Here is a 16,099-nt window from a genome sequence, read left to right as displayed (position 1 = left end):
ACACAAAAAGTAACAGCCCTTGGAGTTGGCAGAATCAAAGGCGGCTCAATCTTTTATTTGCTTTTTCTCTGAAGCAATTTAAATTCCTCTGACTTTGGCACAGATTTTAACTGTATTGGTTATCTACTCAAAGGAATATTTTGCTTTAGTGAAGACTGAGCAAATGTGCTCATACAGGCTGCTCGTCATAAGTTTTCCTTTCCCATTCAGACAAAAGAAAATCTTTTACTGTCGACTTATAAATTCTGTACCTACAAACTATGTTCTCATTGTGTGGGCCCTTCCACAGGTGCAATTTCATTTCATGCCTGCTTTCTTTTCTTCAATTTTTTTTTAGTGGTTTGACATATATTGGAATTAATTTATCTAAATTTATATACTTACAGTCTATATTTCAACCTCCCACCCAGTTTCTCCATAGAGATCATGGAGACAGGTATATATAGGATGTAATTATTCCCATATTTTTTCTCATTTCCTTACAGGAGCTCATCCTTAGAGGTCAGAAATGAACACAAGAGAGTTTATTTCCTTGTAGTTTTCTTCGCTTTCCATGCCAAAACATTTTTATCTATATATTTCAAAAACTTGCACTGCCTGTCTATCTATTTCCCAAGAAATGCCTCAATACAAAAAGCTCTAATTACTCTTATATTCAGGACTTGGATAACGTTATTGGCTGATGAAAAAAGGCTTTGTTTACCTGGTCCACCTTGCCTGGTAGTCTGCACTGGATCCCAAATCAGGCATTGTCCTTGCTGTCTTCCCCTTCCAACCCTGAAGACTTTTAGCAAGTCCATAATGTTTCCTGTAACACCGTGGATCCTTTATAAGTGTGTTAAATATTGATGTATTTCTTCTACCGTAACCTCCTACACCAACATTGTAACAATGTGAAATCTCTCTCTTTCAAACAATTAATAGATTTTTGGTGGCCTTAGATATTTACTCACACCATCCTCCTCTTAGTTTCTGTACTGCTAACTATAAATTCAGCAGCTTGACTTGTTATGCCCCTTGCTATCCTTCCTAGGATTCCTAAGGAATTACCAGTCTGTGTGCTGTATCTAAATACTTTAGACTCTGACTAGGAGTCCCACTCTCCCAGAGAGAGAACCACTCTCCTGCTACAATGAATCAAAGGCTAACATTATTTGGAAACAAAATCATAATTATGTTTTGCTCATATATTTTATCCAAAGAATCCAATAAAGATCAGATTCTTCTTCCCAAGAGAGAAAGTTTCTCTTCTACATTTATAGAAATGTTTCTGTTCTACATTTATAGAAAAAACAACATGCTCTCAACTTTGTCATTTGCATCAGCATTTGAATCTCAAACCTTGCTTCATTTACTGCACAGTTTCCAGACTTGCATTTCGAACAATCAGTAGGTCTCCCACTGTGTTAAATTCCCTCCTACCTTGATTTTAAATTACAAAGGGAAGAGAGGGAAAAGAGGGAATGTCATGATTGTGGCTGTTTGGAAGAGAAAAATATCAAGCTGAACTCCATTAAAAAAAACCCCAAAAAACCAAAAACCAATCAAACAGAAAAAACCCCAACCCCCCCCCCCAAACCAAACCCCCCCCAAAAAAAAACCCAAAAATGAGAGAAAGTATTTCCAAGCCTAGGATCCTTGTTTCTCTCAGTTTATAAACTACTCACTTTTTAAAAGAAAAACAACTATACAGGATTAATGCTATTATCTGTTATTATCCACAACAGTTGACTGAAGATGCCAACAGTGACAAGTTTAAACCAACGATGAAAAGCAATTTTGTGTCAAAGTTAGCACTAAGATTGTTTAAATGGCCTGCCCCTATATCTGTCCCTTATTTCTGTATGCTAGAAATAACCTGAAGTTTCCTGTGGAACTTTGCTCATCTACAAAGAAAATATTAAAAGCTTTTTGTATGGCATTATGATAAATAGAACAAAGAAGTTTCCAGAAAACAAAACAATTAGCAACCTCCCATTTCTATTTTAAATGCACAGATCATGTTGGTTTTTTTTCAAGTTGTAAAGGCTTTAATTATTCATGGAAAACTCATGAAAGCAACCTTAGGCATTGCATTTTAAAGCTTCTTATGGAGAAGATGAATGAAAATAATTATAAATCTTTCCAGTCTTAGCAAGAGTTTTGTAAGTTAAACTGGAAATTGTCCACTTTATTTCAGCTCTTCAACATGTTCTTAAAAATACCCTAAAGGAAATTTACAGTTGTCAGTGAAGTACTGCACTCACAGATCAATTACAAGCAAGTTACTCCTGACTTTTAGATTTTAACCACAGTCCTCCTTTATTTCTCTTTCCCCCTTGCTCTGTTCTGCCTCCATCTATTTAGCTGTGCAACTAACGATCACGGTAATTCCTCATCATACTGGCAAAAGAGCTCCAGTGCCTACTACCTTTCTTGCAGACACAGTGCTTCAAATTGTTAATAGAGCACCTGCCCCTGTGGCTTTAAATCTATAATCTCATAGAACTTCATTAATGCTTTTCTCAAATTACACTGAAGCCCATCTGGTGCAAGGCTGTGTCAAATTTACGTGTGAATGTTATTTATTTTAATAGAATAAGCTTTTCAAGAGAAACTGGGAAAGTTAGGTAAGCTTTTAGAAACCTTGCCAAGGGGAAAACACATTTTCAAAAATAATAAATGAATCCATGTTATAGGACAGTGTTTGATGTTTAGATTTGCCTTTAATTTAAATCTCAGAAGCAGAAGATCAGCAAGATATTTTGTGTGTGTTGTTTTGTGAATCAATAAATGCAACAACACATCTGAAAAACCACAGAAATAACACATCTTAAATAAATTCCCTCATTGATGCTGGATGGATTCCTATCATAATGAACTGCATCATTTGGACCGCATAGGAGCTCTGCCTGATGCGTATGTCAGGTACTCCCCTCACAACATCCTCTCACATCTTTTGTTTGTTCCTCTTATGGAAGACATCTGTATTGCTACTTAACATGCAAAAGGGGTGTATGTTAAATTTAGACTTACTGGACTCTAATTTAAAAGGTTAATTTTATTTTTTTCCAATTTATAATCAATATTCTATATTTACCCAATTCAGTTTTCATACTTTCTGGTTTTCTTGTTTCTCCCCTTTTAAATAAATGTATCGTGAACAAATTAAATGTAATCTTTTCCAAAGGAGGAATTCAGAGTCCATCATTTGCTGTCCACTTGTCTGCAATGTATTTTATACTTCAACTCTGACCCTACAGAACACAACTGATAAAGTGAGCATTTAACAGTATAAGACCTATGGTGTCAGGGTGGGTGGAAGGTCAGTTTTATTACAAAGTAACTTTACACAACACTTACAGGTTGAAGCAGGTAAATGAGTGAGCACTCCTGGATAACTATCACTGGAGAAGGAGTGATATTTGTTGCATGAAAAAGTGTTTCCACCGATGCCATTGTTTGGTCAAAGCGTCCTCCAAGTCCACCCAAAGCCACAATCACATCAACCTAAAAGACAGAACAAAAAGACCCACCAAGAAAACTCTCAGGAATGATCTTTGGACCTTAAAATCCACAATAAAATCAGTTTGAGGAAAAAAAAATAGGAAAAAACCCTACTGACTATACAAAAACAATTGTCAAATACAGTTATTTACTCCCATTACAGATAAATATCATCATGTGATTTTTAAGCTGAGTATTAAAGCACCATAAATCCATGGCCAACATGTGGAACTTTTTAAAAGGACATAACCATTCTCCCTAACATACCTATTACTTATAATACCTATTTCCTATAAGGCCAGTCTTTGAAGTTACTAACCTGTCTGTTCCAAATACATAGTCTAGGATATATAACTCCACACAAAAGCTCCTTGGGTAAGTGTGGTATATCTGAGCCACAGAATCCCCAGTTCTTTGCAACATTTCATGATTATACTCACAGTTCACAGAGCAAATGAAGGAAATACCAGGTTAGGCCTTTATATCTCATTCTCATTCCTGCCACAGCATTTCAATGTACAAGCAATACCACTCAAAGGCTGGCCCTGCTCAAGTATAAAAGTACTATCATATAGAAAGTTCTGCCCCAAGTGACTAGGGTATCACCTCCCAGCTGTCAGGGACAGACAGCCACAGGAACTCTCCAGTCCCAGTCACACAGAAAACACTGACTGCTTGCAATATGCCATGGAGTTGGACTGCTCTGGCTCAATTCTCTCACACAGGTGTTCCAGACTCTGAACACTTTATTTCCTATAAGCAGAAAAGGAATATTCAAAAGTCTTGGTTAAGAGCTTTTGGGTCCTTAAATGAAAAGTCACTGAGTGCAAAGTATTACTATTATAACTTCCATAATGTGAATCAGTTATGTTCAGTAATTGTATTTTAAAAAGCTAATACTATGTCATATCTAGGGCCCTAAGATATTGCAGCTCTGAATTCTTTAGAAGCTGCTTTGACAATGGCCATCTGGTTAAGCTTCCAACTTTACAGATCTTAAATCTATGGTTTCTGTGATTACATGAAATTTTACTCAACCCACGAGCCACATAATGGTGCTCTGTGTATCTGGAATGATGTATTAATAGTATCAGCTTCTATTTTTATTACCAGGTCTAGGGCTTTATGATTCTGTTGAATATTGTTTTCCATGAAAATTAAGGTCTTGAAGAGATATATCATCTTTCTCATCACCACCTGGAAAATTCTTCAGAGGCCAGAGTGGATCAATATAACACATTACACATTACAATAGCAGCAAACCCTGAAACAAAAAAACCTATCCTTGTATTGCTGACAGCATGTATTTTCTATGCAGATTACAGATCACACAGACCAAATGTACAACCAAGAGAATACGAATAGTAAGAAAACCTATCCTTAAACAGAAGACAAAATAGCAAAAGGTAAAAAGCATGTGTTCCCAGCTAAGCCATAATACCATAATGTATTTTCCCTTTTATTGATTCCACTTTAGAAACAAACTGCTTTTGTTTGACTGATGATGACTGTGAGTTAAAAGGGTGGATTGATTCTCTGAAAATTATACTACTACTAAGACCCACCAACACCCATCAGTTCCCTACCAGACAGCCAGCACTAAAATGCTCCTCTCCTTCCCCAAGAGAGGCCACGGAGAAAATCAGACTTACCTGGAACCACAATGAATTTAATGTCGCTTGACAAAGGATCAGCATCCACATATATGTTGTTTTTCTTCTAAGCAATGAGACTGAAGCTCAAATATTAGCCTAGATTAACCTTCAAGAAACCAAGCAACTACTGTATAGTTTCTTGGTGTATATATGTCTCACCATACATGAACCTGTTTGTTTTGGCTTTGATGATTGGTACCAAAATAATAGGTAAGAATGAAGGAAATACAGAATTCCTTTGACTTGGAATTGAAATGATGCGATAACATTCTAAATGTCTTCTTTCCTTTGTAAACCCTTCGTGTTACTCTCACACATGTGCTTCCCATGAAGTACAGTACCCAGCTCAAAGTATGAAGTGCACAGAACCGCAGAGTTGAAGAAAAATGCAGCAAAAAACCCACTTCTTATATTTTCAAGTAATACAGAATTACAGAATACTCCCTATTCAGTTGGAACAGTGCAGTCTTGTGGATTGGTTATGAAAAAGGAAGAAAATAAAACCAATATAGCACAGAGTAGGTATGTTGAAAAGGCATTCATAAGCCAGAGGTATGGGGTTGAGTTGTGCTGGGAGAAGGATAATAAAGATATCTGAAAAGGGAATGTATCTATTATTTAGGGTTTGCATGGATTGTGAAAATGAAAAACACAAGCATGTGGCAGGTATGCAAACAAACCCAGCTGGAGTATGAGAGGAACAGACAGAGAGAAAAGTTAAAATTCTGCACTTCTATGACAGTTTACAGTACCACCTTTCACTGGATAATCTTGGCAGAAGTGACAGGCATCCAGACATTGTAGGACTTTTAGAGCCTTTATTTGAAGGTCTAGGCATTCACACTTTGTTTATTAAAAAAATCCTAAAAAGGCTAGGTGCAACCAAAACCTCAACACCCTTTTCATCCTAAAGCTATCACCTCTGTTAAAAAAAGAAAAATAATCTAAAAAAACACAACACAAAAATCACAAACTAACAAAACAATCAGTTCCTTCCCTGCAATCACTGCTCCTGTCACTCTGCCAAGAACTTAAGAAAATGGATATGCCATGAAAGCATGTACACAACTCTGTGTCATTTTAGAACCTAGAATGACACAGAACAAAGTGAATACCCAAGGACTGCTACACTTAGATATTCCCACACTGCAGAGAAGAAAGGCCATTCGTTTTTGCACTGTGATTTCCTGCATACTACAGGCCACAGAATTAATCCAGTTACTGCTAATGAACCCAGCAGGCAACATTTGACTAACACACTGTACTTCAATTGAAATGTCCATGCTTCACTTAAATGTCCCATCACCAGTCCCCTTACACCATTTGTTTTCACAGTGTGTCATTCATTTCCTGAAAAAAAGGACATAAAATCATAAATAACTATAGAAAACAGCTTATATAATTGCAGGCACATTCTCTTGGGCTATCTATAACCTGAATTAAATACACAGTATCTGTAAAGGCTATCAAGCTTTAACTTAGAAATAGTTTAAGATCTAAGGGTAGGATCCAGTCATCTTTAAAAGATACACCCATATGTTAGTATGTCTTGAGAAAGTTTTAGAAGTCAGTATCAAAGAGCAGGGTAGTTAAAAGGAGAAGGAAAGCACAGAGTAAGACTTTGTGCTGGCAATTCAGGGACGTTATTTGTTTGTTCTCCCGCAAACTGTAATTTAGAGGGTGCAGTAACCAAGTGGAGCTGAGGCTCTCACCACACCAGAATGAAGTTGCTCAGGTTCCTGCTTCCACTCTCACAGAGACTACTGAAATGGACAACCTGCTGTAAACTCTTTGCAGTCTTGCTAAATTAAACATTGTGAAAGCTGGCCCAGCTGACATTCCTCTTTCTAGTATAAATGGCTTAAATACAAAGAAGATTTTCACTTTATGACCGAGGAACATGATTTAAGGACACAGGAAGCTGGGAACCGTCTGGAGTGCGTGAAAAGAGAGCAATACCTAGCTTTGCAATGTCAGCATCACCATGACATATAAAGTGAAGTCCAACGCTCAAACTGACAGCAAATGATGCACTCTTTTCAAAACCATGCTCATTATCTCTGATAAGAAATCCTCTCCCCAGGGAGAGGCCAGACAACTCAAAGGACTTTCTTCCCCATGAGTTCACTTTTAGCCAGACAACATGCCTAAGTCTCAGGGAGGTAGGTAGATGAAAGGAAACAAATTTACTAACAACAACTAGCAGCACTGAAGGAACTGCAAAGAAGATCTCCCCTAAAGGAAAAAAGGAAGGCAAGAGTAATCAAGACTGTGTAAAAGTTCTGGAGTCATGACTAAACCTCCCCCTCCTCTGAGATCATGGAGACCATCCATTGCTAATATCCAAGATATTAGTATGCCAATTACAGGTTAGATATCTGACTGAAACATAGTGAGTTTTTAGCACCTTCTCACTTCACTGAAATCGTTTCATCTCCACAGCCTTTTTTTCATTTTCTAGAATTTATAAGATTACTCCTTTAATTTAATTTTTAAAGGAATATGACAGACAACAAAATTATTGTACTAATATGCATAGCATGTTGGAAGTTTATTATATGCTGAAATATATACATATATATAAATATCTCATGTTGAAAAGCAAACAATTAAGTAGTTATGTGAATGGTACATTTATTATTGCTTTATTGGTTTGTCACTTCATCAATTTTGGGCAGTTTACAAGAAAAGCATTTTTTGCTTTATAAGGCAATTTGTCAGTACAGGATGTGGTTTAAATTATTTTCTGGTCTTTGCATCAGCTGCAGCTGATGCACCAAGCATCACAAAACACACCAAGCACTTCCCTTGATAACAAATGGGCCAGAGTAGATTTTAACGCATTTGCCCATAGCTGTGCCAGAGCTCTAGTGCAGGCCAGATAATTAATTTTTCATATCATCCTCAAAATTTCAATGTAAATTTAATGGACTACTAAAATCCCACAATCCAATGTTAAATATGTAGCAAGATATTGTCCAGCTGAGTTGATTATACTGGCTCCCTAGCTCAGTGTTTTACATAAAAGGTATGACATTCATTTCTGTAGAAATGAGATGTTGAACCACACAGTAGCATTTGAACTTTTTTCAGGTAGAATCCTCTTTATTTTAGCCAGAATTTTCTTGTTGCTTCAGCCATGTGACTCTTTGAGGAATAAGAGCTCTCAGTCAAAGGCTGACATCCTGTCTGTGTATCTGAGATGATAACCTTCAATCAGCTTCATCCTCACCTCACTGACTCCACTAATCTATATATTATATTGTTCCAGTTCTTGCTTTTTATCTGCATTTTCTTACAGTTTTACCCAAGTGCTTTCTCTATTGGAAATGCTTTTTATTTCAAATAAGAGGTTAATTCTCTCTGTTAATGACAATAAGTATGCAAAGAGATTGCATTTGCCTGTTTAAAGCAAGAAACATGTATGATGGTAAGATGGAAATGAGAAAGATAATCTCTAAATACAGCAACATACTTGTTCAACCAACTTGAGTCGCTGGAAACATTTTAAACTTGGTTTTATTATTGATTTGTGTTTACATCTCTGGTTGAATAACTATTTCATTTCAAAAAAATAAAGCTTTGGCTTTGCCCTCTTTTGCGGGTAAATGGAATATCTGAGAGTGTATACAACAAAAACTAGCATTAGTTTTGTAGAACATGAACTTCATGACCATTGACTTTATTACTTAAAGAAACTGAGTTGACAAAATCCTTGTGAACTGCTGGATCCCAAGCAATCTGAATTTGACTTCTGCTTTTGTGCTGAATATTTGTGTATGACCTTGGTCAAACAATGCTCACTGTGCCTGTGGTAGAGAGGGGACACCAATAACTCCTGCTCTGCTATTACTGGAGCAAAGCTCTACAATTCTTTCTTTGTGTGAGATCAGGGTCACTGGAATTCTTTATTGCCTAAGATTTTCTGGGTGAAGGGTTTGTCTGTACTCCTGATTGTTACCATGCTGTTCTGAGTAGGTAAAAGCACTAGAACTCTTCAAGCAATCTGTTTACTGATGCTTTGGAGTAAAACGTGTGCTAGTTTTGATCCAGACACATTTATTTTGTGAATGAACAAGGATTCCAAGGACTATCAATCACTTGTCTTCTGTAAAATCATAAAGTCTTCTCATCTTTTAAAACAGTATGAAAAAACATTCATAAGCTAACCGTTCTCTTCCTGTAACTGAACTACTGTAATCCACAATGTGCACTGTGGTATCACCACCATGGAAGTGTGAAATCAATAACTAAACTGTGATATTCCTAAGAAAGGAAGTCCTGGATTTGTATTAGGAGCAATGCAAAAGGCCTTTAGAAGATTATACTAAAATGGTCTAGCAAATATCTTCAGTGATCTAATAGCCACTTGATTCCAGTGCCAAAAGCTGTGTTTGGCACATGCTGTGGTTTTAATCATTCTGAATCCTGCCTCCAGGAGTTAAAATAAGAAAATAACTACAAACTCTCATCAATGAACAATTCAAAGAAGGAAAAAAATCTTCAAGAGAATCTGTTAATTGTGAGCTTTGTATCCCACATTTCTCTTAATTCTGGCTGTCAGTCTTTCCCTTAGAAGCTTTCCTCCCTGTCCCTCCAATACATTTCCATGTTGTCACAAGATCAGCAGGGCAACACAAGCACAACCCACTGCTTCTCAGCCACCAGGGCCCCCAAACCCTGTGCTGATGCCTTATCCTGTGTGGATCCCCCACCCCTCAACAAGAGCCAGCCTACAGCCTGTGCTGCAGGTTAACTCAGTCCTGCAGGGTCAGCAGGTGGGAAGGACACTGCACAGGGAAGAGGCTTTTTGTTGCAAAGAGTCTCTCTTCAAAGCCTCTATTCTTCCCCTAGTGGATACAGATCATGATCCAAACCAGGGAGCCTTGCCCTGGACTGTGGCTCCTGCTGCAGCCTGCTTGGCACAGTCTTGTACAGGAAGGTCCCTGGCTACTCAGGACCTGATGAATCAGGCACTGGAAGTTCTGCCTGCTGGCCCACAACCATGATCTATATCCCATATAAGTGAGAGCGTGTGCATCTTTGCACATTTCTATGAGCCCTGACAACTTCCCTTTGATTTCCCCTACAGTTCTGTGGTGGGTTAATCATGGCTGGCTGCCAGGCAGTCACTCAGCCTCTCTCACTCCCTCTCCTCAACAGGACAGGGGGAGAAAATGAGACAAGAAAGCTCATGGGTCACGACAAGGACAGGGAAATTGTTAATTATCAATTACCATCACAGGCAGAGCAGACTTGACTTGGGGAAAATTAATTTAATTTATTTCCAATTAAAAATCAAGTTAGAGAGGAAAAAAATACAGAACTAAACCCACCTTTCCATCACCCATCTATTTTACAGGCCCAATTTCACTCCTTCATTCCTCACTCCTCTATCTCACCATTCCCCTGAGTGGCACAGGGAAACAGGTATGAATAGTCAGTTCATACCAGCTCCTCTCTGATGCTCCTTCCTTATCATATTCTGCTACAGTTTGGGGTTCTCTCCACAGAATTCAGCCCTTCAGGAACAAACTCCTCCACATCCTGTGGCTCCTGCCAGGAGCCTGCTCCTGCGAGGTCTTCACAGCCTGCAGCTTCCTTCAGGGCATATCTGCCTGCTCTGGCACAGGGCCCTCTGCTGCCTGCAGCACGGATATTTGCTCCACCATGGTGTCCCATGGGTGCACACCTGCTCCAGCACGGGCTCCTCTGCACAGGCTGCGGCTGCCTCGGAAGAGATCCACCTGCTCTGCCCAGGGTTCTCCAGGGGATTTAGGAGGCTGGAGCCCCTCCTTCTGCTCTCCCCTTGGTGCTGACACGGCTGTTTTGTCCCTTTTCCCCTCACCCCTCCTTGCCTGGGCTGAGGGGCTCAGCTGTTCCTCTCCTCATGGACACCGTGCACTCCACCAGCACCTGGGCACACAAACCTGACTATGCATGTTTCTCTAGAAGCTTGAGATGAAGAGAAAATCTGTATTTCCTTACCCGTCACAACTTCATGTGGTTCTGTTTCAGCTCCTGTTCAGATGCTGGTCCAGGACCCTTGGAAAGCCCACAAAGGAAGCTAAACAAACCCTGATACTGTGAGGCAATGGGGTAGAATTTCTGTAGTTAGGGGTGTCCATATGAAACTCTGCCATCTGCCCACAGACACATCCCCATGAACAGGGAACACCAACTTCAACACTTTTGAGAGTTGAGACCTTTTCCTGTGACTTTCTAGACCAGGTGTGTCTTTTCTTTAAAACTAGCTTTCTGCCTGGTTTTGTTTTCAATTTTGTCATAATAATTTCAGATGTCAAATTTTAAGGAAAGAATCATAGATTTTTAAGGGGAAACCTTCCATACAAAATAGAGAAACTTAAAGAATCTCAATTTCCAATATATATATGTGTGTATATATACACACACACACTTTATTTTTTTTTTTTTTCCATCTGAGTTAAGAGTAACAACTCAGGCACTTTCCCATTGTAACATTTAGCAGTGAAGTCTGTAAAAAAGACATCCCAAGTAAGGCAGAGCTTTGAAGGACCTTCACTCTCCTGCAGCAGCATCACAGAGGACATAACAGCCTGAGGCACTTGTCTCCAGCTAGGGAAAGTATTAGCTCTGCTATTTAAAATGTTTAAACTCAGGTTCACACAGGTCTGAAGATCTCCCAATAGGTCCCAACAGAACAGTAACATTTTCAGCTGGTCTGAACATTAATCTTCGTGATGAACAAGGGGATAATAACCTGTCCTATTATACTCTAGAGACAAATAGAAAACCTGAAACTAAAGATGGAAAATTTTTCCTGTGTCTCTCAGGCCCCATTCTGTGAATGGTTCCTCTTTTGAGTGATTTCACTGAATACCTGGGCAGTACACAATGCCTTTTTCTTTTTTCCTAAGGGAGTGCAGACGTGCAGAAGAATTTATACATTTGTTTCAAAGAAGCTGGACATATTTTTATACTGAAGGAAGTACATTATGATCTGGATGTCAATTTTCCTCCTCAGTGTAGTTTCAGTATTTATAGCAGGTAAGTTAAACATAGCCTGAGTAATTACAGAATGTATTTTATTTTTCTACACTGTCCTGTAGACCGTATAAATTTAGCCACACACTTAAAAAGAAATGAAGCATGATTTCTTAAACTGGAAGCACATGTGAAGCTGTAAACATTTTATGTTCATATTTAATTTGCAGAAAATATTGAGCTTTAATTGTTCAGTACTTAGTTGTTCAGTTGTTTAAAAAGGAAACTCAATGGGTTCTTTAGTCAAGTTGAAGAGACCATCCCCTGTCAGTGGCACAGTAAAAGGCAGGTGATTTAATACGGAATAGCACAAGCACCAGAACTAGCAAAGCCTGATTTGCTGCCAGGGCAGTTCTGCTATGAAGACCCTTCAGTCCCTACTTTTGTTGAGCTTATGCTACTGCCTTTTTTTACTCTGGGAATACTGTAGGGGCCTTTCATAAGTTACCATGCTGCCTCATTTTCTCAGTATTTGTTAAGAGTTAAATTACTTTACACCCCTCTGCCCCTTCTTGAACAGCATTGGTATCAGCATTGGCATCAGCAAAGAGGTGTGGAGTTAAATGTCAGGAAAAGCCAAAAGATTGCAGAAAACAATGAGTCCTCAGGACTATAGGCTAAGACATTTCTGTGTAGCATCAGCCACACACTTTTGCTTTCCTATGGTCTTAATACCTTCCTCTCCCCTCTGCTCCAATACTTCTTTCTAGATGAGGAAAGGAAGAGATTAACTTCTCCTGGCTATTCAAAGGCCATACAATATTACAAAAAGATAGAATATGTCATGGCAAAAAACCTTAAATAATCCAAAACCTATTACTTAGTTTAAATAAATTTATTTGAATAGAATAATAAAAGAAGCCACAGGAGAAGTTAATCTGTTGACTGATTCACACTCTGTTTAAAGGACCAGATCATTGCAGCTCATGAAGTTATCAAAGTGTGCCCTCTAAAGCCATTGTTTCTTACACACAGGAATGTAGAAAACTGCTAGGAGTTTTTATGAAACTATCTCTACAACAGCCAAAACAGCTGTCATTCTTGACAGGCATCTCAATTTAGTAAGAAGAAACCAATTTGAGTTGTAAAAATACTGTATTATAATCTACAGTTGAAATTTATCATACTAGCTCAAATTTCTTGATATGCTTAACAATAAACTTACATTCTATTAACTAAACAAAATCTAATAAAAACAGTTGTAACTCATGGGAGATTTCAAAACACCACAATATTCATGTGTCAAGCAAAAAAAAAACAAAACAAACCCAAGTTATTTATGAAAATCTCAGGCAACAAACTGAGGTTTCAGTCTTTGAATTGCAAAAAATTCCTCATGTCAAAAGATCAAAAGATATGGCTGTTCAAGATCTCCCACTACAATATCCATGTCCAAGACTGTGCCAATGCAAGTATGACAGTCTTTTGAGGATAATGATATGTCCTTGTAGCTCAACTACTTTCCCAGCATGGGGGCAGTTACATCAGCAATAGCTGCTCTCAGGGAAGCTGTGCTCCTGTAAAGCAGAAGGGGCTGAAAGGGGGAGGAGAATCACATCTCTTATGAGAAAGTTACAAACAGAGCAAAATTGGTGGTTGCAAAGGGAACCACACGCTTTGTATTTCAAATACATTTAGCCTTTAACTAAGTTGAGAGAACAATTGCTGGCTTCCTCATTAGCTTCTGCAGTCTGGTTAATGAGCACATCCTTGATCTCTTGAATCCCTTGAACTGCCTAAATAAACAGTATTTTTCTCCTTGTTCTTCCTCTCCCCAAACCTTGATATGGGATTTAACTTTTTTAAACAAACAAACTGAAATCAATGTGTTCTCCAGAAACCCTGCCCTGTTTGTGTCTTAAAAAAATTATCATCATAGATCCAATACAAGCCCCAGTAGAGCATACAAGGATATGTAAAGCAAATTTCTTGGTATGTGATGCACTGTGTCTGCACTTGCAGACACACATACTGCATAAAGTTATTTAAAGGCAAAGATACTCAGTGTGTCTTGATGCTCACAGCTATAGTGGAACAGGAAGACACCTCACATGATATTAGGGTTTCTCTTTGGGAACTGGCAAGTTCTGATATCCTGTATTATAAGAAATGCATTTTGCCATACATTTACAATGGGAAGCATTGAAATAATTCAGCAGTGGGAAGATGGATTAGATACTGCATTCCTTGAAGGTAGACTCAGACCTTAAGAGTTAAAATAGTCTTCAAGGATATGTCTGACACCCTACAGGAGGGATTTACTCCTGTTGAAAAGTATTATGAAATTCTACATTTTAGAAGTGGAATTAACAGGAAACACTTCAGATTCATTTGTTTCTTTTGGACAGGAAAGGTTTATGAAGAAGATTACTATTAATAACTCATGAAAAATCTTTTGATGCAGCACTTGACAGAATAAAAACCTTTTCATTACACATATTTAACTTCCCCTAAAATATATCTCATTTGCATTTTTATTCTCCTGTGGAGCATTAAGAAAAAAACTCAGTAGTGCCACCAAAACAGAACATGTTTATTCTCAGACCTTCCTTCTATATAGGATTTGGCAATAAATCCAAAAGCTTCAGTGTCCTTATGGTTCTTATGGTCCTTCAGGTCCAGTGGTGAGGCACTGGAACTGGTTCTAAGGAAGAAGTTATGGATGCCCCATCCTTGGAAGTGTTCAAGGCCAGGCTGGATGGTGTCCTGAGCAGTCTGGTTTAGCTGAAGGTGTCCCTGCCTGTGGCTGTGGGTTGGAACTAAATGATCCTTAAGGTTCCTTCTAACCGAAACCATTCTGTGATTCTTATAAATGCTTCACATTTCAGCTCCATGTCAGCTTTGGGATTTTCCAGTCTGCCTCTTCCCCCAGTTTTGGTATTTTTGTAACTTCCCTGTTCTCAAATCCTGGTAACAGCCTATCCTCATTCCTAGACTTTGCTTTAAGAGCCATTCCCACTACTATTCTGGGTACCCAAACGTCTTCAGAAATGAAAACAAGTAGTGTTCCACCTTGAAATTACCAACTACCAACATGAGCAGCAAAATTATAATTTAGTCAGGAAATGAAAACTGATCTATTTGCTGCTAAAAAAAGCCACATCATCAGGAATAACCTCAACTGATAGCCAAACCAAAACTAAACCAAATAGAGCCCAGTATTTGCAATAATTATACCCTTTCTGTGTGGGACTTTATGTAAAAAATTACTCTCTTTTAAAGTATCTTCTGATTTTTATTTTAGGGTTTATTTGGGTTTTCCTTCAGGGTCTTTTTTTCTCATATAAAAACAAACCAGAGAGGGCTAAGTAAGCTGTTTGAATACTGCACAGCTGAAGGTGATATATGAACATCACTGTCTTCTCTTTGGCACTTTATAAACACAGGACTTCACTAACTAGTTTAGCGTTGCTCAACATAAAAGAAAATGGACTGCTTTGATACTTTTTTAAAAGTAGAAAGGGAAGAAGGCTTGCATTCACTTATAAGAATTAATACCCTAGACTGCTGACTGATTGAACCTCTGAAGTGTAATTTTAAAATGGAAATGTTAGTAGAGTATCCCTTTATTGCCAAGGGTTTTTAGGAAGAGGTGGTTTGGATATTTTCCCTTTTTCATACTGACACTGGTGCTTTTATCAATTTAAACACACTAACATTAAACTACTAAAAGGCATGTAGGTTTCAATAAAACTCATTTTTTATATCTTCAGCCCATATAACCAAATGAGCTGCTTTAACTTTTTTTAAGCAGAAAAGATAATAAAGCTGAATGAAAAGTCCCAGAGCTTAGTTTTAAGACTAAATGGTATTTTAGATGAAACAGTTAAGGAAAGTACAGTTTGTAATTCTGAGATAAAGATAATGGCTTAAATCTATCTTTATATTATGAGTATTCTTCTTGGAGCTACAAAATTGATAAACACACTTTC

At 38.1% G+C, this 16,099-nt stretch overlaps 1 protein-coding gene across 4 annotated transcripts in view; it reads right to left on the bottom strand.

Annotated features, from left to right (window-relative positions):
- Nucleotides 1–16,099, bottom strand: part of TPK1 (thiamin pyrophosphokinase 1) — a 303,481-nt gene that overhangs the window by 101,740 nt on the left and 185,642 nt on the right. For all 4 annotated transcript variants that reach the window (XR_008435994.1, XM_053971913.1, XM_053971909.1 and 1 more), the window contains one exon: nucleotides 3,343–3,489. Coding sequence is in view for 3 of the 4 variants with exons in the window: in XM_053971913.1 (XP_053827888.1) it covers nucleotides 3,343–3,489 (147 nt within the window). In the remaining variant the exon portion in view is untranslated. The remainder of the gene's footprint in view (nucleotides 1–3,342; nucleotides 3,490–16,099) is intronic.

This window comes from Vidua macroura, chromosome 1, assembly GCF_024509145.1.
Source record: "Vidua macroura isolate BioBank_ID:100142 chromosome 1, ASM2450914v1, whole genome shotgun sequence".
Classification (NCBI taxonomy): Eukaryota; Metazoa; Chordata; class Aves; order Passeriformes; family Viduidae; genus Vidua; species Vidua macroura.
The sequence above is the reverse complement of the archived record's forward strand: the minus strand, read 5'-3'. Positions and strand labels throughout refer to the sequence as shown.